Source organism: Cotesia typhae, unplaced genomic scaffold (genome assembly GCF_013202065.1).
Source record: "Cotesia typhae breed Kobodo isofemale line unplaced genomic scaffold, CoteBio_Ctyphae contig_4, whole genome shotgun sequence".
NCBI lineage: Eukaryota > Metazoa > Arthropoda > Insecta > Hymenoptera > Braconidae > Cotesia > Cotesia typhae.
In genome coordinates this window covers 8,292,202-8,312,459 of record NW_027423748.1, presented here as the reverse complement: position 1 = coordinate 8,312,459, position 20,258 = coordinate 8,292,202, and the positions used below count along the sequence as shown (strand labels likewise).

The 20,258-nt window shown below is 34.2% G+C and overlaps 1 protein-coding gene and 1 long non-coding RNA gene across 2 annotated transcripts in view; one reads left to right on the top strand and one right to left on the bottom strand.

The window, feature by feature from the left end:
• Window positions 1-18,780, top strand: part of LOC141527202 (uncharacterized) — a 58,436-nt gene extending 39,656 nt beyond the window's left edge. The window contains exons 5-9 of the mRNA XM_074242557.1: window positions 220-374; window positions 3,859-4,108; window positions 16,780-17,001; window positions 17,544-17,739; window positions 18,644-18,780. Of these exons, the coding sequence (XP_074098658.1) occupies window positions 220-374; window positions 3,859-4,108; window positions 16,780-17,001; window positions 17,544-17,739; window positions 18,644-18,653 (833 nt within the window). The 3' untranslated portion in view covers window positions 18,654-18,780. The remainder of the gene's footprint in view (window positions 1-219; window positions 375-3,858; window positions 4,109-16,779; window positions 17,002-17,543; window positions 17,740-18,643) is intronic.
• Window positions 18,781-18,808: 28 nt separating this feature from the next.
• LOC141527203 (uncharacterized) overlaps window positions 18,809-20,258 on the bottom strand; it is a 70,051-nt gene continuing 68,601 nt past the window's right edge. Inside the window, exon 5 of the long non-coding RNA XR_012479157.1 lies at window positions 18,809-18,921. This is a non-coding gene — a long non-coding RNA (uncharacterized LOC141527203). The remainder of the gene's footprint in view (window positions 18,922-20,258) is intronic.

Genomic DNA, 20,258 nt, shown 5'->3' with positions numbered 1-20,258 from the left:
TATTAAATTTTCACTAAAAAAAATAAAACAACTAAAAATATTTTTCTATTTTATTAGTCATTAAAACCTAATTAATTAAAAAATTGTGGTTAGATTTTAAATTAATAATAAATTTCTAGCAATAGTAATGTAATGTATTAAATAATAACCATAAAAAAAAAAAGAAAATTTTTTTGAAGCATAAAATAGTGAGTGAAAAAAGGGTAATTTATTTTAAAGGTACGTCAGCAAATCGCAGTGGGTCACCTTATCGTTATCGTGACGGTAACACAAGTAGCGTGAGATCTGGTCCAGGTCATGGAACACAAACGAATTTAGGGTATGGAACAAATGCTTGGGCTGAATCTAGACGAGCCAGCAGTTCGGTCTCACAGGTAAAATCACAAAAATAATCATTTATATCTTATATCTACCGTAAGAAAATTGATATTGCTCCTCCTCCTTCCTATTCATTCTTTTCTCTTTCGGTATGTAGTAGTAAATTACATGAAAAAATTTCCAGATAGAATATAAAAAAGCCCAATGTGTAGTCAACATTTTTTGGTCTTCCATTTTTCATTATTCTTCGTAAAAATAATAATATTGACAACATATCACGCGGAAAATTTATTTCTTTTTTACCCCATCAATTTTAATTTCGTATCTTAAAAATCGAGATTAATTATTGTCGACTTTGAGTAATAATAATTTTCATAAATTATAAATTAATTCTTTTATCATTTATTTGAAATAAAAATAAAAATTCAGACTACAATTATTTATAAAACTCTTTAAAAACATAATTGAATTAGACGTTAATTTAAAGTTCAAAAATAGTTTGATTAAAATACATAAATGATTTTCAACTCACGTTCAGCAAGCGATTGACAGCTAGTATTATATATTTAGCGCGACCACATATTCGCCAGGTAATTACTTTGCCCAAGTATACTCATGAACTAGTTACTTAGTTGTTCAATCGCACCTTTATTGTATTGGCGTTTATTGCTTTACTTGAACTACAATTACCACAAGTGAAAGTTTTAACCCTCAACTTGACCATAACTTGATCTTACAGCAATCAAAATAATCTTAGTTACAAGCTACAATATTTATTATTTTATCAAATAAGTAAAGAAGCGTCAAATTCTTGAATGATTAAAACTTTTCAAACAGTTTAGAAGCGTTCAAAGTTTAATATACAAACGAAAGTTTGCCTTAAATAATTAAAATAAATAACTGAATTCAAGAAAAAGATGCTTTTAATTAAGCAAAGAATTTCATTTATGTTTAAAATAATCCCTAAGTTTTATGAAACTTCTCAATTCATGCGAAACAATAGAAAAAAAAATATACTTGAGCTGTTGTGACATTGGAATTCCAGGAATCTCTGCAAAATACATTTTTATCTTCTTGAGTACCTCCTAACACGATAGTATAGCTCTGAAAATGAGTAAGACAATCAAAGTAAACGAGCTTTATTATTCTCAATGTCTGCTTTATACTTAACGGCAAGCGTTGGGGAAAAAGTAAAATAAGACTACGTGACCCGAGTTTCAGAAAAACTAGAATAAAATAAAATTCCAGCGGTGCACTTAAGCTTCGTAATTTTTTTTTACGAAAGAGTGTTTTTTATCGACATTAAATTCTCTTATATATATCTATATATACGTTTTATCTGAATGGTATTGTGTCTTTCACTTAAATATTTAAACTCTTAAACTCTTTCATCTCAGTTCCGTTTCTATTTAATTGTCTTTAAATAGTAGCTTCCTCTATCTAAATTTTTTTTACTCATGATTTACTTGTCTATTTTTTTTTACTTAACTTTCTTTTAGCTACTTCGGGTTAATGAACATTTTAAATGACACGTTAATTGCTCAGAAATTAAAATGACATAATCGCTTCTATATTAACATGTATATTTTTTTTTAATTTTAAAATCTGGAAGTAAATTTAACATTTATTAAAATTTTTTTTGCTGCCATTTCAACCATCATGATTTAAGAATTTTTGAGAATTACTAATTATCATTGAAAAAAAATTGGTTCAATGATTTTTCATCACAATAAATTTAGTTTGGTAGAATTTTTTTGTTAAAAAAAAATGATTTATATTTATTAATTTATTCGTATTATTTTTTGTAGTAAAAATATTTTTTTTTGTCATTAATAAATCTTATTTTATTTTTAATTTTACGATAAAAAAATAATAAATTCATGAAGAATTAATTTTTAATAATTAAAATATTAAGTCAATGCCAAAAAAATATACATACTAAATTTTTCATGATTTTATAAAGCTCAAATATTTGTTATAAATTTTTAAAATAAATTTCAAAGATTCACAGTCTTCATTTTCATCGAAATGATTTTTATCAGTTCAATCTATAAAGTAAAAGCCCGTATTTACGTATCGTGTTAGCAAACTACTTGACTTTACTCTACATACAGTAAGAAACTCTAAAAGTAAATGCACTTACTAGCATTGCTCTAAAAAATAACTCTGAGTACACAAAGCAGCTTTCAAAGTAAATCAGTTGATTTTGCAGGTACAAAGCAACAAGCAACAAAGGAAAATATTGTCGAGCTGTTCTGACTACGCTCTTTTGTGTTGTTTAATAAACTGAAAAACGCTATAAATTAATAAATCTAATAAATGAAAAAGTAAGTCAGCTTTTCAGAGTCATGAATTTTCATTTGCATAAAACAGTAATTTAATAAAAAAAAAAAAAATAATAATTGACGACAATAATAATATTTTCATGTGTCTTATGCCCTGCTGGATTGCTGGAAGGCTTATTATATTTTGTACCGAAGATATTGCATATGAGGACATATCTTACATACAATAGCTGTTCGAGTACACTCAAGTAGTTATCGATAGATTGTGTGTTGATACTCGACTATATTGGAAATGATCTGGGTATATATAACCTGAGAAGTTTACTCTAGAGCACCCAATCAAGTGGCAATGTCAAGACTCAATTTGTCTTGAAATTTCCATCATTATTGATTCAGTAATTAGCTAACAATTCGTGATTGTTGTCTCTAATTTGCAATTAATAATTTATCATTTCATCAATAAAATAAATTTGTTTTACTGTTGTTATTTTATAGAGCATCTTTTTGAAGAGTTTAATCATCTTAAATAGAACAAAAAAATTTTTAAACTAAAAATTATTCTTCGTTAAAAATAAAATTAAGATTAATTGGCTTGGAACTAAATTTTAGTTGATTCAAGCTAACCTAATTCTTCAAAATAATTTTTTTTCGTCCAAAATTTTTAATTTTTAAGAAAACAATTTTTTTGCCAGTGTGTTAATTAACAAAATATTTATACACATCAAACTGTAAGAGGAAAATTTTAAAAAATTTTTATTTTCTTCAACTGTTGACTAGGAGCTTAATTATATAATTAAAAATGATCATAAGACTTTTCTATTTGGGTAGTCTGTAAAAATTTCAATACGATTGAAAAATATGATAAAATTTATAATTTCTTGACGTAATCTCGTAACTTGGGATTTTAATTTTACTACAGCGAAAAATAATGAAACTTTTATAAAAAATAAAAATATTTAATAATTTCTCATACGAATTTTCAAAACACGAAATTTAATCCTAAACTATTTAATAACTTTTGCACGATGCATATTTACAAACCACAATTATTTTGAACGCTAAATTACAATCATAATTATTGTAATAAAAGTATCAAATAACTTCGTTATAATGATGATAAGTCACGATGTTATGGAATTAAAATAAAATTAAGATTTTTTTTTCACCGACCTTATTTCACGGAAAGTAATAAAAATTAAAAATAATTAAATCGATGTTAAAGTATAAGAAAATGAAGAATTTTTGATTAAATTAGTTTTCAGGAGACGAATCACGTCGGCTTTGTATGAGAACGGTAAATTCAACAGAAAAGGGAACAACCGCTTCAAGTGGATTGGGAGTTGCGACGTACGGATCTTTAGTATTTCAACTAAAAGACGCCCACAGAGAAGCTAGTGGCATCTGTGACTTTGTGTTCCGGGCGATGGGGGTTGTCAGCAAAACTATGTTTGTCACTATCTGCCTCGCATGTCTTTCAACTGTCCCCATTATCATGCTCATTATGGGTAATTATTATCTTTATTATTATCATTATTATTATTATTATTATTATTATTATTTTGTTATTAAATGCTCAGGGGGGTTATCCCCGGAGTCCGATTCTCCGAGGGCCCAGCCTGAGCTCCATCCGTTACTGCTGGACCACTCCGCACAACAAGGCGGCTAGTGATCACAGCAGGCCAAAGTCATTTCCCTTAAGAGACGGAGAGAACCAAGTAAAACAGCCTTCTGCATCCTAACTGCCAAGAACTCAGCTTTTGATGAGCAAGCTGGAACTTTGGCAAGTGAGGATACAAAAGACTGTTTCATCCCTCCTAGGACGCCAACAATCAGGACGACAAGCTTGACACGGTAACCTGGGTAAAGTTTGCCAATTTCAAACAGGAGATCCTGATATATTTGTCTTTTGTGCTCTTCTTTGGCTGAGATGTTGTATTCAGCCGGGGCCGAGAACTCAATGACATAAATGTCACGAGTGGCCTTGTCGAAGAGCACAATATCAGGTTTATTGTGATCTATCCGCCGGGTTGTTGCAAATGGCATGTTCCAATAAATTTTGCAACTGTCATTCTCAACAACCTGGGGAATATCTCCTGGCAAATAAGGCAGCACTGGTGTCACGTCAATACCGTAGCAATGACGAAGATAGTAGTACAGTACTCTCAGGGCAGCATTGTGACGCTGGATATATGCACCTCTCGCCAGCACTGGACATGCCGACAAAAGGTGCATAAGCGTCTCCGGATGTTGTCTACACCTCCTACAGGACGTGTCCGGAAGCTGCACCTGGAGCACCTTGCTACGGTACTCAAGAGTGTTAATGACACCATCTTGGCAGGCAAATATGAACCCTTCAGTCTCGGACATCAGGCCCGCTGACTTTAAGAAGGAAAACGTCAGCTGGATGGACAAGCCATGATCACGCACGTGTTTAAAGAACACGCTGTGCATGGACTTGTCCATCAGTTCGCCAAGGAGTAGTTTTTCCTCGGCGTTCCTGATGACGCTCTTAAATTCCTCCTTTCGGAGTTCCATAAGAGCGTTTATTTCTCCAAGACCAAGGGTTCTTGCCGCATATATTGCTGCCTTATACAAGAATGACCCCTTATGCGCATTTTCATGTTTATGTACAATTTGCATAAGAAAGTCATCCTCGTCTGCAGTGAAATTGACAACTTCGTGAGTTAAACCCAGGACCAAACGGTCGTGAAGCCGCTCCAAACTCTGCAAACCTCTCCCACCGATGGACCGGGAGAGGTATAATCTGGCGACTGATGAATTGGGGTGCATGCTCCGATTCATATTAATGATCTTACGGGTTTTGATGTCGAGATCTCGTAAATCCTTTCGGGTCCATTTCAGGACACCGAAAGAGTATAGTAAGACTGGGACAGCGAGCATGTTAGTAGCTGAGACTTTGTTTTTGCCGGAAAGTTCGGAGGACCAAATTTTCCGGAGTCTCCTAACATACTCGCTCTGGAGAGTTGTTCGGACTTCAGAGACCGCATGCATGCGGTGCTCTTCCATTCCTAGATATCTATACAACTCCCCGGCGTCTAATTGGCTTAAGACGCTCCCATCCACTAATTCGACATCATCACCAGTATCAGAGCACTTACCCCTCGCCAGATGTACGACCGCACACTTGTCCAACCCAAAAGACATTCCGACATCTCGTGTGTACTCTGCTACGATGTTGAGGGCCGCTTGTAGATGATCTTTATCAGCGCTATACAACTTCAGATCATCCATGTAAAGCAGATGGGTAATCGAATAGTTTCGATCACCCGGAGGCCCCACAGAGTACCCATGAGTTTTACGGAGAACAACAGATATAGGCAGCAGTGAAATGCAAAACAGCAGAGGGCTCAAGGAATCGCCTTGGAAGACCCCTCGTTTGTACTCTACAACTCCGGTTACGTGCAATGCGTTTCCACTTCCAATGTGAAATCGCGTTCGCCAGAGCTGCATTGTACGCCGAATACATTCCACTATTTCGGGATTGACTCCCAGGCATTTGAGTAGATATAAAATCAACTCATGTGGAGTTGAGTCAAATGCCTTGCGATAGTCAATCCAAGCCATTGACAGGTTGCGTTGATAGTAGATCGCATCTTGTAAGACGCATCGATCCACTATCAGGTTCTCCTTGCAACCTGACAGGCCTCTTTACTGCCACGTTGTTCATATATCTGTTGCCATACAGGCTCTATCTGCTGCAAGATACGGTTATTTAAAATTTTTGTAAAAATTTTATAAACCGCATTCAAGCAGGTGATAGGCCTGAAATTCTTAGGGTCAGACAAGTCACCTTTTTTAGGTATCAGTACGGTTCGCCCTTCTACAAGCCAGTCCGGAATCGGATCGTCAGCTCTAATGTATGATGTAAATATGCGGGCCAGATGGAGGTGGGTAGAAGTAAACTTCTTCCACCAACAGACATTAATGCCGTCTGGTCCCGGGGCAGCCCAATTTTTGCTGCCATTTAGAGCTGAACGAACTTCATCCACACTGACTGCAGGGCTCTCTTCATCAGCATTCTGTCGACGGTGTTCCCGACAGAATATTTTGAAGTCGTGCAGAGCTGGAGTGTTGGCGTTCACGTTTGGTTGATCTCCATACAACTCAGTCCAAAAGCTTCCACCCGCTCAGGTGTTGGATAATTCCCGGTAACATCGGTCTTTGGTGTCAGAAACCGTGAAGGGCTGGATTGAAACAACGAGTTGTCGACCAACCGCTTCAGCCTTTTCTCTAATGACTTTTTAGCAGCCACTAGAGCCCGCAATTTATTAAGAGACTCTTCCTTGATGACATGAAGAGTACTCTTGTTCAGTGTGTGATGACGCCACCGAAGTTCAGCAGCAATGCGCCGAATTCGGGGCGTGTATGGTGTTTGAGTTGTGTCGTACTCAATCACACACTGAATGCGGGAGACCATTATTATTATTATTATTATTATTATTATTATTATTATTATTATTATTATTTGTTATTAATTGCTCAGGGGGGTTTTCCCCGGAGTCCGACTCTCCGAGGGCCCAGCCTGAGCGCCATCCATTACTGCTGCACCACTCCACACAACAAGGCGGTTAGTGAGTGCAGCAGGCCAAATTCATTTGCCTAAGTAGACGCAGGGATCCCAAAATGACAGCCTTTTGCATCCGCACTGCTAGAGACACGGCTGCTGAACTGCAAGCCGGTATCTTCGCAAGTGAAGACACAAAAGACTGTTTCATCCCTCCAAGGACGCCGACAACCAAAACGACGAGCTTGACACGGTAACCTGGGTACAGTTTGCCAATTTCAAACAGGAGATCCTGATATATCTGGTGTTTGTGCTCTTCTTTGGCCGAGATATTGTATTCGGCTGGGGCCGAAAACTCAATGACATAAATGTCACGAGTAGCCTTGTCAAAGAGCACAATATCAGGTTTGTTGTGGTCAATCCGCCGGGTTGTTGCGAATGGTATGTTCCAATAAATTTTGGAACTGTCATTCTCAACAACCTGCGGAATATCTCCTGGCAGATAAGGCAACACTGGTGTCTCATCGATACCGCAGCTATATCTGAGATGATAATAGAGTACTCGCAGGGCAGCATTGTGACGCTGTATGTAGGCACCTCTTGCCAGCACAGGACATGCCGACAAAAGGTGCATCAGCGTCTCCGGATGTTGTTTACACGTCCGACAGGACGTGTCCGGAAGCTGCGCCTGGAGCACCTTGCTACGGTATTCGAGAGTGTTGATAACACCATCTTGGCAGGCAAATATAAACCCTTCGGTCTCGGACATCAGGCCAGCTGACTTCAAGAAGGAGAATGTCAGCTGGGTGGACAAGCCATGGTCACGGACGTGTTTGAAATACACGCTGTGCATGGACTTGTCCATGTGTTCACCGAGGAGTTTTTTTCCTCGGCTATCCTGACGACGCTCTTGAACTCCTTTTTCGGGAGTTCAATGAGAGCGTTTATTTCTCCGAGACCTAAGGTATTTGCCGCGTAGATTGCTGCCTTATACAAGAACGACCCCTTCCGCGCATTTTCATGACTATGAACAAATTGCATCAGGAAGTCGTCCTCGTCTGCTGTGAAATTGGCAACCTCGTATGTTAAACCCAGAACCAAACGATCGTGAAGCCGCTCCAAGCTCTGCAATCCTCTCCCTCCGATGTTCCGGGAGAGGTACATCCTGGCGACTGATGAATTAGGGTGCATGCTCTGATTCATATTGATGACTTTACGGGTTTTGATGTCGAGATCTTTCAACTCATTTCGAGGCCATTTCAGGATCCCAAAAGAGTAAAGTAGGACCGGGACAGCGAGCATGTTAGTAGCTGAGACTTTGTTCTTGCCGGAAAGTTCTGATGACCAGATCTTCCGGAGTCTCCTAACATACTCACTGCGAAGAGTTGTTCGGACTTCAGAGACGGCATGCATTTGCCGCTCTTCAATCCCTAGATATCTGTACAACTCTCCGGCGTCTAATTCTCTTAAGACGCTCCCATCCACTAATTCGACATCTCCACCCGTATCAGAGCACTTACCCTTCGCCAGGTGTACGACCGCACACTTGTCCAACCCAAAAGACATTCCGACATCTCGTGTGTACTCTGCTACGATGTTGATGGCCGTTTGTAGATGATCTTTGTTGGCACTGTATATCTTTAGATCATCCATAAACAGTTGGTGAGTGATCGAGTATACTCGATCACTCGGTAGCCCCGCAGAGTACCCACGAGTTTGTCGGAGGGCAACAGATATTGGCAGCAGTGAGATGCAAAACAACAGAGGGCTCAGAGAATCTCCCTGAAAGACGCCTCTCTTGTACTGAACAGTTCCGGTTACGTGCAATGCATTTCCACTTCCTATGTGAAAACGCGTTCGCCAGAGCTGCATCGTACGTTGTATGCATCCCACTGTTTGGCGATTGATTCCGAGGCATTTGAGCAGATAGAGAATCAACTCATGTGAAGTTGAGTCAAATGCCTTACGGTAGTCAATCCAGGCCATAGACAGGTTGCGTTGGTAGTAGATTGCGTCTTGAATGACGCATCTATCTACCAACAAGTTGATCTTGCAACCTGACACGCCCTGTTTACTGCCACGTTGTTCGTATATCTGTTGCCACACAGGCTCTATCTCCTGCAAGATACGGTTATTTAAGATTTTTGTAAAAATCTGTAAACTGCATTCAAGCAAGTGATAGGCCTGTAGTTCTTTGGGTCGGACAAGTCACCCTTTTTAGGGATGAGTACGGTTCGCCCTTCTACCAGCCAGTCTGGAATTGGTTCGTCGCCCTGAATGTATGATGTAAAAATCCGGGCCAGATGAGCATGTGTAGAAGAAAATTTCTTCCACCAGAAGATGTTTATGCCATCTGGACCCGGGGCAGCCCAGTTCTTGCTGCCATTCAGGGCTTTACGAACCTCTTCCACACTGACTGCAGGGCTCTCTTCGGCGATATCCTGCCGTCGGTGTTCTCGACAGAATGCCTCGAAGTCGTGCAGAGCTGGAGTATCCGGGTTGACGTTTGGTTGATCTCCGTACAATTCACTCCAAAAGGCTTCCACTCGCTCAGATGATGGATAATTCTCGGGAACAGCGGTCTTAGGTGACAGAAAGCGTGAAGGGTTGGATCGAAACAAAGAGTTGTCGATCAACCGCTTCAGCCTTTTCTCTGTGACTTTTTGGAAGCCACCAGAGCCCGCAACCTGTTAAGAGACTCTTCTTTGATGACAAGAAGAGTACTCTTGTTCAGTGTGTGATGTCGCCTTCGAAGTTCTGCCGCCAGGCGACGAACTTTGGCGTGTACGGTCTTTGAGTACTAACATACTCTATCACACACTGAATGCGGGAGACTTGTTTCCGAGAAATGTCAATTTTGTGTCCAAGTTGAGCGATGCGCAGCTTCAACTTCGCCTCGAAAGAGAGAGAATGTCTTCTCTCTATCGGCAGAAGCGAAGCCGCGGCACCGTAGACAACTTGGTTGACAGTGAGCAGAGTGGAGTCCTCTTGAAGCTGTGTGGGGAGATCTTCGTTCACCGTGTCGAGCTGTTGTTTTGAGTGAGTCATCTTTTTGGAGATGCTCACTTGTCGACCTGTAAAGAGGTTGTCGTTGTCCTCGGAGAAACGGTGCCGTTCTTGGTGTAGCGGTGCTGGAAATGAAGGCCGATTAGACTGCCTTCTATTTGGCAGCAGCGATCGTCGATTATGCCGAAGGTATGAGGCGTAATTACGCAGGTGTTTGGGCGTAAAATGTCTGTGCTCCGGATGCATGCCACACCAAAGTGTGTGCATCCGGGCCATATACCCTGATACCTCCGGCTCGCTGTTCTGCCAGCACACCAAGAGATCGGCGCGAAGCTCCTCCGTCCACTTAAACTTAATCCTATAAGCGCCGGGGTCGTCATAAGTCATCGGGTCCGGTGTGCTCCTCCCACCTGATGACTGGTCCTCATCCGAAGAGGACCGGTTGTGGGGAGCACTTCTGAGATTATACTGTTTTGGAACTCAGATATTACGGTGCAACGGGTAGTTGGCCCGTTGCTCCGGTTACGTTGTTAGCCTACAGACCAGATGTTGCGGTCTGCGTTTCCCGCGGTGCGCCACTAGGAGGCCACGTAACAAGCACCGTTATTATTATTATTATTATTATTATTATTATTATTATTATTATTATTATTATTATTATTATTATTATTATTATTATTAACGCAAATATCATTATTATATACTCATCAAATAACTAATTTCTTATCTCTGAGGTTAAAATGTACTTCAAAGGTATTCGAGGCATTCAAAGATATGAATTTCATCACAAGTTTTGTTTCAGATGCTTTTAGATAGATTATTACCTCTATCAAGTTCAGAATTCATAAAAATTTTTAAATTATTCGAAATCTTACAACAATCCTTATACTTTTCTTCCTTAATAATTTAACTTATAATTTATCAGACAGAAAAAATATTTCGATTTTTTATCACTTTAATACACAAATTAATTTTGAAAAATTTTTCCAGAGGATAGATATTATCAATTAAAAATTTTTTTAACGAAGGATTTTTAAAAATAATCATAAAAATTCATAAAATAAATTTTTTACCTAGATTGAAGTTTTTAATTATCAGAAAAAATTCTAAATATCATTTTTATGCCCAGAAAAAAAAAATTAACTTGAATCAAATGAAAAATTCTTGAACCAAAAAAATAATTTTGAAAAGTTTTATTGTCTTGAATCAAGACAAAAAATTTTTCAATCTTTCATTCTTCAATTTTTTAATTTTTCTACTCAAATCTATTTAATACTCTTCAAAATTATTTACTTCATTCCAGTAAATTTTCTTTTCTGTATGGATTAAAGTATTGCAGACCGTGAAACAAAGCAATTCCTTAAAACTAAATTATTTTTTAAATTCTAAATCTCCCTTAATACTCGGCGTATATTTTAAAAAATTTCTAAAAGTCCCTTAAAAAATTTACAAATTTAAAATTAATCAAATTTTTTATTCAAGCCGAAAAAACTCGTTCTAATTAAAACAACTCACCCTCAAAGACCCAAAAATACTCGAGTATTTTTGAAGCAACATTAATCCTCGAATTGAATATCATAAAAATAAATAAAACATATAAAATATAACACAGTGTGTAAAATACAATACAACAAAGTAACATAAAAAGCATATAATTAACAGTAGCTTAGTCGAAATATATAATACATGATATCGACCGCAGATAATCGACTAGTAGGTTATGACACGCGAGGCTCCTATCCGAGAGACCGAGCACCGGGTTAGCAAAGCAAGCTCTTCTCGACATGCAAGCCCACTTAATTTCACTTGTGCCACTGGCCTCTGCTGTATAATGTTGAATATCTACATACATACATATTACAACATTATATAACTATCAGCATTACATATACGAGCTGAAATAAACGATCGATATATCCGGGTAGTATATTATATATTTATACATATACATATATATGAACGATATTACATAGTATGCTACTGTCTATATTTATACAGACTTCATATTTGTATCTACTGTTCTAAGTATGTGTAAAACATGAACACCTAATGTGAATAATTATATACGAAATATTTATATTATATAGATTGTACAGTAATGTAAATTCATGTGAATGTTCATATGTCCTTTGACGAGCTTTTACACGTCCATTTAGATCGCGAGTACTTGTGATGTTGATTAAGAGATGTTTGTTATTATGAACGCAGTATCAACATTTTCCTATTTGTCCGTGGCCACATAGTTTGACGTTGGTTTTCATGATAATTATCTGATCAATGATAGTTTGTACAATGTTTAATGGGTAAATATTTCATATCTGGTTATTAATTATCACAGTCATTTATAATTCTATTACATATTATATAATCAATATTAAATTTAAATGATAATACTATTACATAGACACTAATAATTAAGCTACTATCATCATTTAAATTTTAATTAGAGCCTGAAAAATTTGGAAATTATTATCGCGGTATTGTTCATAAAAAACTGGGTTTCATGTTTTGAAAAAATTCTCAGCGTGGAAAAACAACAGGATGCAATCTAGTAGTTGAAATAATTTTTTTTTTTTTTTAATTAAAAAAAAATAATTAATTAAATTTTTTTATAAAAATATTTACTTTATTTCAGTTCTTATTCACTTACTTGTTTACTAAAAAAATATTCCTAGAGAGCTTGAAATATATTGTCCTAGTAACTTTATTTATTTATATAGCTACGCTATAAATTATAGGATACTTTTTTTAATTTTCTATATGTAGTTGAAAATTTTTTAACTCTACAATTTAAGTGTCAAAGTTGTTATTTTCATAAAATGACATAAAAAAATTAAAGAAACTGTATACTGGGACTATAGTAAGTATATTTGTGCACGAATCAATGAATAGGCTGACCCCCCATTGTGAGGCTCCACGTCTCCTCAGTGAGAGAGGGGATGAAAGATAAATCTTAAAATTAAGCAAATACTCTTCCGTTCAAATAATAATGGTTGTGTTAACCTTAAAGTGAACATATTTACTTCAGCATACAAAAACTTGAAAAAGAGTGAGTTTTTTAAAAGTTACTAGTAACATTTAAAAGTCTTGTTAAAAATGGAGTTAATTACTGTGGAAGAATATAATAAAGTTACAAAACAAATTGAAGACGGTCACGTAAATGTGAATTCGAGGTATGTGTTGGGAGAATACGGAGAAGTCTCGATCCTCCATATTGCTGTACATATGAAGGACTATAAATTTATCAGCCATCTTTTAAATGAACGCGTAGACGTGACCATCAACGAGGCGAGCTGCGGTACAGTTTTACATCTCGCAGTTTTCGAGAAACTGAAGAATTTGGTGATATTCAGGATTCTTGATTCAGGTGCAGATATCAACGCCCAGGATTCCGCCGGGAACACTGCGCTCCATCTAGCAGTCAAAGGAAACCAAGTCAAAATCGCCAAGATGCTACTGGAACATGGAGCCGACGTGGACGTGACTTGTTTTCCAACGAGGGAGATTGATTGTTGGAGTCCTCTAGACCTTGCTATCATCGGGAACAATTTGGAGCTCATTGAAGTGCTTTTGACTAACGAGTTAGATATCGACTGCAGGTCAAAAGTGAGATACTCTCCTTTGGTGATAGCGAGTCTCTATGGGTCTGACACAGCCGTGGAGATGATTCTACGAAGAAGAGCAGACGTCAACTACTGCAAGGAGGAAGGTCTGATAACAGAGTTTCCACTGCAAGCTGCTGTCATTTCTGGGGACCTGAGCAAGGTCAAGATTCTACTGAGGAGTGTCAATATCCAGGTTAACAAAAAAAACCTGGGTGGAGAGACTTCTCTTCATTATGCCATGAGCTCTCCGAAGAAGAGCTGTCTCCAATGCCTCCTGGACGCGGGAGCTGATGTCAACTTGCTGAACAATCGCGGTCAATTGCCTCTTGAGTCAAATGATCGGAAAAGTGCAGCACGCAAAAGGCTCTTACTCAAACATCATCTGGTGAAATTGGACACAGCTGGATGTCGGCTTGCCGAAGGGAACTTGAAGGCCATCCAAGGGAAGGAGTTCGAAGATTTGAGGTTAAAGTGCGCCATGGAAGTGAAGGAACTGAAGCAGACATTCGTTGGATCGAGCAATTTCAATCTGTTCTCGGTTCTTCATAAAAACGCGCATTGGTTGGCAAGAAGGCTGAAGCGGATCGACGAAGGAGATATTTTAAATTCAAACATCCGTGAGCGCTTTCCGCTCTATGGAAATATGCTACATTATAAGTTAAAGATGGGAGCTAATAGAAAACAGTTGTTGATCAATGTTGAAGAGTTGATCAACGATATTTTTCTACATGAACTCCCATATACGTTTGTGAGAAATATAAGTAGTTATTTAACCAATGAGGATTTGGAGATAATCAATGAAGACAAATCAAGCTACAGCCTTTGGGTATAATTATTCAATTTTTATTTTTTGAAAGAAAATGTAAATTTTTTTATTCTTGAGTTTTTTTTTTTTAATTGTTATTAAAAATGTAGCTGTGATTAATTTTTAAATTATGTAAAGATTTTTTTTTTCTTATTATATTTATTGATTTTTAATAAATGTCTAGTGTTATTATATTAAATTTAAATTAAACGAAAAATTATAAATTAATAGTAGTTAAAAATTTTCAAAAAATAATTTTGTATCTGTGAACTTAGTTTATTATTAAATGTAAATCTTATCTTAAAAATGTGTATAAACCTTTTCACTTTGAAAAAAAATTGTAATAATTCTGACTCTCTTTTTTTTTTAATTAATTTTTTTTATTTTATTTCAAACATTGTAAAAATTTTTAAGTAAACTCAATTGTTTCTATTATATTCATAAATTATATTTATTTCAATAATAAAGGTCTCAAATTGAAAATAAACTCAAGTTTATCCCTAACAAAGTCTCAGGACTTCCATGAATAAAACAAATCAAATGTATTAGATAATACTTAGGCCCAGACGCCTCGTAGTGACCGAGCCTCAAGACACAAGCCATAATATGGTCAAGGCTAATTGAGGTTATAGATCAAGTTATCACGAGTCAATGACCTTATTTAATAGTATTAATTTTTATTTTAAAAATTAACTCAGATATTTTAGGGCTTTTTAGACAATTTTTTTGTGATCGTTCTTTAAAAATTAATGCATTTATATTATAAAAAATAATTTAAAAAAATTTTTCAATTTTATTAACGTAAAAATTAAGTTTGATAAACTTTTATTTAAACGACGGGAAAAGTAATGCGCAAGTTATAACCCGCGCCTGACTATTGAAGTGCTCCATCACTGAATTAAGAGCTGACAGAAGCTATTCGCCTGGCGTAGATAATTTAACTAAATTTTGTAAGATAAATACTGAGTAATTGTTTATTTTTCTTCAAATTAATTTCACAATAAAATTTAGTGTCAGCAGTAATTTAAATTTAATAAATTTGTGATAAAATTACCGATAAAAAATAAACGATTTAGGATTCGGGAATATTGAGCGGTGTATTAAAAACGACGACAGTCGAATTATAGGATAAAAAAGTAAATTATTAAAAAAAAAAAAAAAAAAAAAATCAGAATCAATTTGGCGTTAATCCAAAGCGATTTGAATAGGATATATTGACATCTAAAATTGCCTAGTTGACAATTGTTATGCGGATTGGTATCCTCTCTCTCTCTCTCCTACTTCCGTTTCCTCTTTAGACGTAGACGAATCCTGTCGCTAGGCTGTCAATTATAATCGAAACTTAATTTACTGTTGACAGTCAGCGTGAACTTGTGCTATTGATTCTCCTTTATCTGATATTGCTTGGACATGACAAAAGCAATTTCTCTTTTAGCCACAGGGTGTTGCAGGGAATGAGGATGAACCATTAAATGGCTATCACTTATCTTATAAGTCACTTTTTATTTGTTTTATCTAATTATAAATTTTTTTTATTTTCATTATTTTTTTAATAATAATAACAATCATCAATATTATTAAGAGAATAAGAAAAATTTTGTGTCCAGAATATAGTCATATGATAAAATTGATTTTTTTTAATGAAATTTAGTGTCATTGCAAAAGTCTTGATTTGAATTTGTGCCTTTTTAAGATTTCATATCATTCTCACCGATAGTCAATTTATTATGATAAGCAATTAGACTTTATTTTAAAATGCTCTATCTCTAGATACATAATTAAGAAATGACTTTGTATCTTGTGAACTACTAACATTTTTAAAGATATAAGCTCATCCTGATGTGGCACTCATCAAGAGCTTTCATTTGAGTACCCACATCAATTTTTCATATATTTATATATGTTATATATATGTATATATGAAATATATATTAAAAATCCATGTGGGTACTCAAATGAAAGCTCTTGATAAGTGTAACATCAGAATGAGCTTATATCTTTAAAAACGTCAATATTTAAGAAAGTAAAGTGCAATTTAACAAAAGTCATTAATTAATAAAGCATAATTTTATTTATTTATAGTTCACAAGTTACAGCAGTCAGATAATGACTGCAAGGTTACTGGTAATAATAACAATAATAACTTACGTTTAAAATTTTGTAAGAAATTATTATTATTATTATCATTATTGTTATTATAATTATTATTAAATGATCATTATGCTTGATGCGTAGGATTACAATTCATCAAAGACTGTCCAAAGGAACCTCACATACCGGTTTACATGATAGTAGGTGGAACATTGGGAGGAGTGAGAATGTTCTGGGCCTTGTACTCGCAAATTCGATCAAGGCGGCTTGAAATCCTGAGTGTTCCGAACGCAAGCCCGCACATATCACCCATGCAATTGGTCTCTATAGCTCTGACGTGCTTCCTAACCGTCTGGTTCGTATTAGGTGAGACTCTCTATGCCATTACTCAGATATATATCTCCGATATCGACCTCAAGTTATTTATGTCCTCATAACTCATTTTACATTTATTCTCATTATTTATAGTTACTCTTTTATTATTGAGCAATCACACACTGGTAGAGAATTTTTAAACTCGTTATTAGATAGTAATAAGTAATAACATTTTAATTTATTTTATTTTATAATAAATAATAATAAATTGATTGAAAAGAATTATAAAATCAGTAGACAAAATCCACTTTACTGAAAGTAATTATTTAAAAAAAAAAAAAACAATCAAATAATCTAATCATTAATCGGGATATTTATCTTCCAAGACCTTAATAACATCGCGCTTAATTTAATTGCTCGTAGAGTAGAGTCGATTTATCTTAGCAGTTCTTTACGTTCGAGTCGTTACTCCAACACTTTCTAAGTTTATCTAATTAATTTTATTTTCATTAATTTTACTCAAAAATCTTCTTTATTTATTATAAATTATCACTGTCCTCTTTCTCTCAATCATTAATTCCCGGTGGACTCAGGTAATTATTGGATTCTGAAGATCAGATGGCCGGACTTTGAAGCTAAAATGTTCGACCCGGATCATTGGTGCGCCAAGACTCTCTACATCTTTGCGGTGGTCCATCTTGGCGTGATATACGCAGTAATTGGCGTCAGTATCGTCACAGCTCTGGGATTGGCCGTTTGTAGAGTCCTGGCTTGTCCTTGGTTCGAGAGGTAAGTTTTTTTTTTTTAATATATATAATAATTTTTAAATAAAAATAACCCGATGAAAAAATATTTAAAACTTTGAAGAATGTGGTCTGTAAAGTTCAAGTAAATTTATGAAGCTCAGGCCTGTTTAAGTTCAAAAGTTATCGTCATACATTACGTTATTTGATAATAAAAGTGAGACATTTTTTAGAATCTGAATCTTAAGTTGAATTTTCATAAACTACTTTATAAGTACGCTTTACTTTCCGAGTTTTAGAGAGGTTGCAACGAGTGTGCATTCAAATTCATATATATATAAAATTCTTTTATGGTTTCTTGGATCATCTGAGATATTTATTGGATTTTTATGAAAGTAAAAATAATTAAGGAAAAAAAAATAGATTTAAATATTGTTTAACGAAAATTCAATTTGAAGATTGGGACAAAATTAAATTTTTAATAAAAATTTTTAATTATCTGAGTGAATTTTAAAGTTTCTTTTTTTTTCGTGTAATAATAAAATTTAATTAGAATTTTTTTAAAGATCTAATTACTTATATCTTCCCATAAATTATCATCAATAAATTTATTTCTAAAAATTATCAGATCACTTCAAGGTTAATTTATTGAAAAAAATTATACTGAAATTCAAAGATATTAATAATTAAAAAAATTGATATAAAAAAAAAATTTACATGCAAATTTTTTTCATGTGAAAATTGTAAATTTTTGGAGGTAATTGAATATTAAAAAAAAAAAAAAAAAAAAAAATGAAAAAAATGTCTGATGTTACTAAATGACACTTCTCTTTAAAATAAAGAGCCTTAGTTATTGTAGACTTTGAAACTAAAAGAATTGAGGTATAAGATATAATATAATGAATGAACCTGAGGCATGCATTATTTTTATTTTTTTATTGATGATATAGATATAAATAACCACGGCAGTCGGTTCGCTTGAGGGAATGTATTGGCGAAAGAGCAGCTGGTGCGACTACCAGCGATAGTGGCTCGACTAGACGACTAAAAAGAATCTCTTTAGACGGTAGAATCATTCGGGAAGTTAACGAGGACGATGAAGAGGAAACTCTCTGTAAAAAACACGACCTGGAAAATGATCTCGTAGTCGTAGTCAACCCTGGGAATGACAAAGTCGTTGAAATTGTCCCAGAGATTAAATTTTCTAGTCGGGTGCAATTTCGCGCCCCTGAAATCATTGAATTATAATAATATAAATAATAAATAAATAAATAATCGTAACAAACAATAAGTGACTAGTAAGTATGTAACAATAAGCTTAATAATACATTTTTTTTAATATTAATATTTAAAAATATATTGATATAATTAATAGTAATTGTAAGTTCTTAATATTAAAATTAATTAGCTTAAGTAAATTTTTTTTTTTACTAAAAAAATAAATTTTTGATTTAAAAAAAAAAATTGTAAAATGTAATTAAATTTCTGACTGATTCTCTTATTAATCTGACTTTGTGCTTTTGTTATATTATGTTTATTTAGAATATAGTATAAATTCATAAATGTGAAGATATATATAGACGTGCAGCGCTTAAAAGGTATGCTGTGAACTGCATTGTTTTACATATTTCCACAAGTGTAAAGATGCTTTAGATTTTCTTTACAATTGTAATCGCGAGTTGAGATTTATTATTATTATTATTATTATTATTATTATTATTATACTGTATTATATACATCCGTAATACGTATTCCGTTTGATCTGATGACCATATGCGCTTTTTAATCTAACTTCTTACTCGCGCTAGCTTTTTACGATTGACCTTTTACAATGTATATTATTATTATTATTATTGTGTATAGATGTGTAACTTTTACGGGTGATGTAGATGCTAATGATATGATATCTATATTTATCTACACACAAAAAATATAACAGGAGCTATTGTGGTTTGAAATACAGTCAAACAAAAATTTTTAAACAAAAAAATTAATTAGAAAAAAATTTTTTTTTTTATTTGAAACTGTTAATTTTTTTTTATAATTTCAAACTGTAATAGTTCGTCTCATATTTTTCTTTTTTGGGTATTTATGGTATTTTAAGTCTTTAGAAATTTTGAGGAATTTTAAATTGATACTAAGGCGGAAATTTTTTAAAATTTTATTTTGTAATTTTAAAAATTTTTCAATATTTAAAATGCTAAATAATTTAAATTTATAATAAAAATTTAACACAGGTGGAATTGAAATTTTATTTTTTATTTAAAGTCGACAGAAAAAAAATTCTTCAATGCGGGTCTCGTCTTGGTATCAATAAAATATATATTGTATGGAGAAAAAAAATTTTATTACATCAAAATTTACCAACTTAATTGTAATAGTTTTGATAAAATTAAATTATTCGCGATGATTAGTTGACGAAATTTTTTTATGAATTTTACAAAAAAAAGCAACGAATTTTTCTTTTAGCTTTGATTAATTTTTTTCTAATGATTGTTGGTAAATTTACCAAACACTTCAGCAAAAAAAGTTTAAAAACAAAGAACCCTATGATATAATAACGTC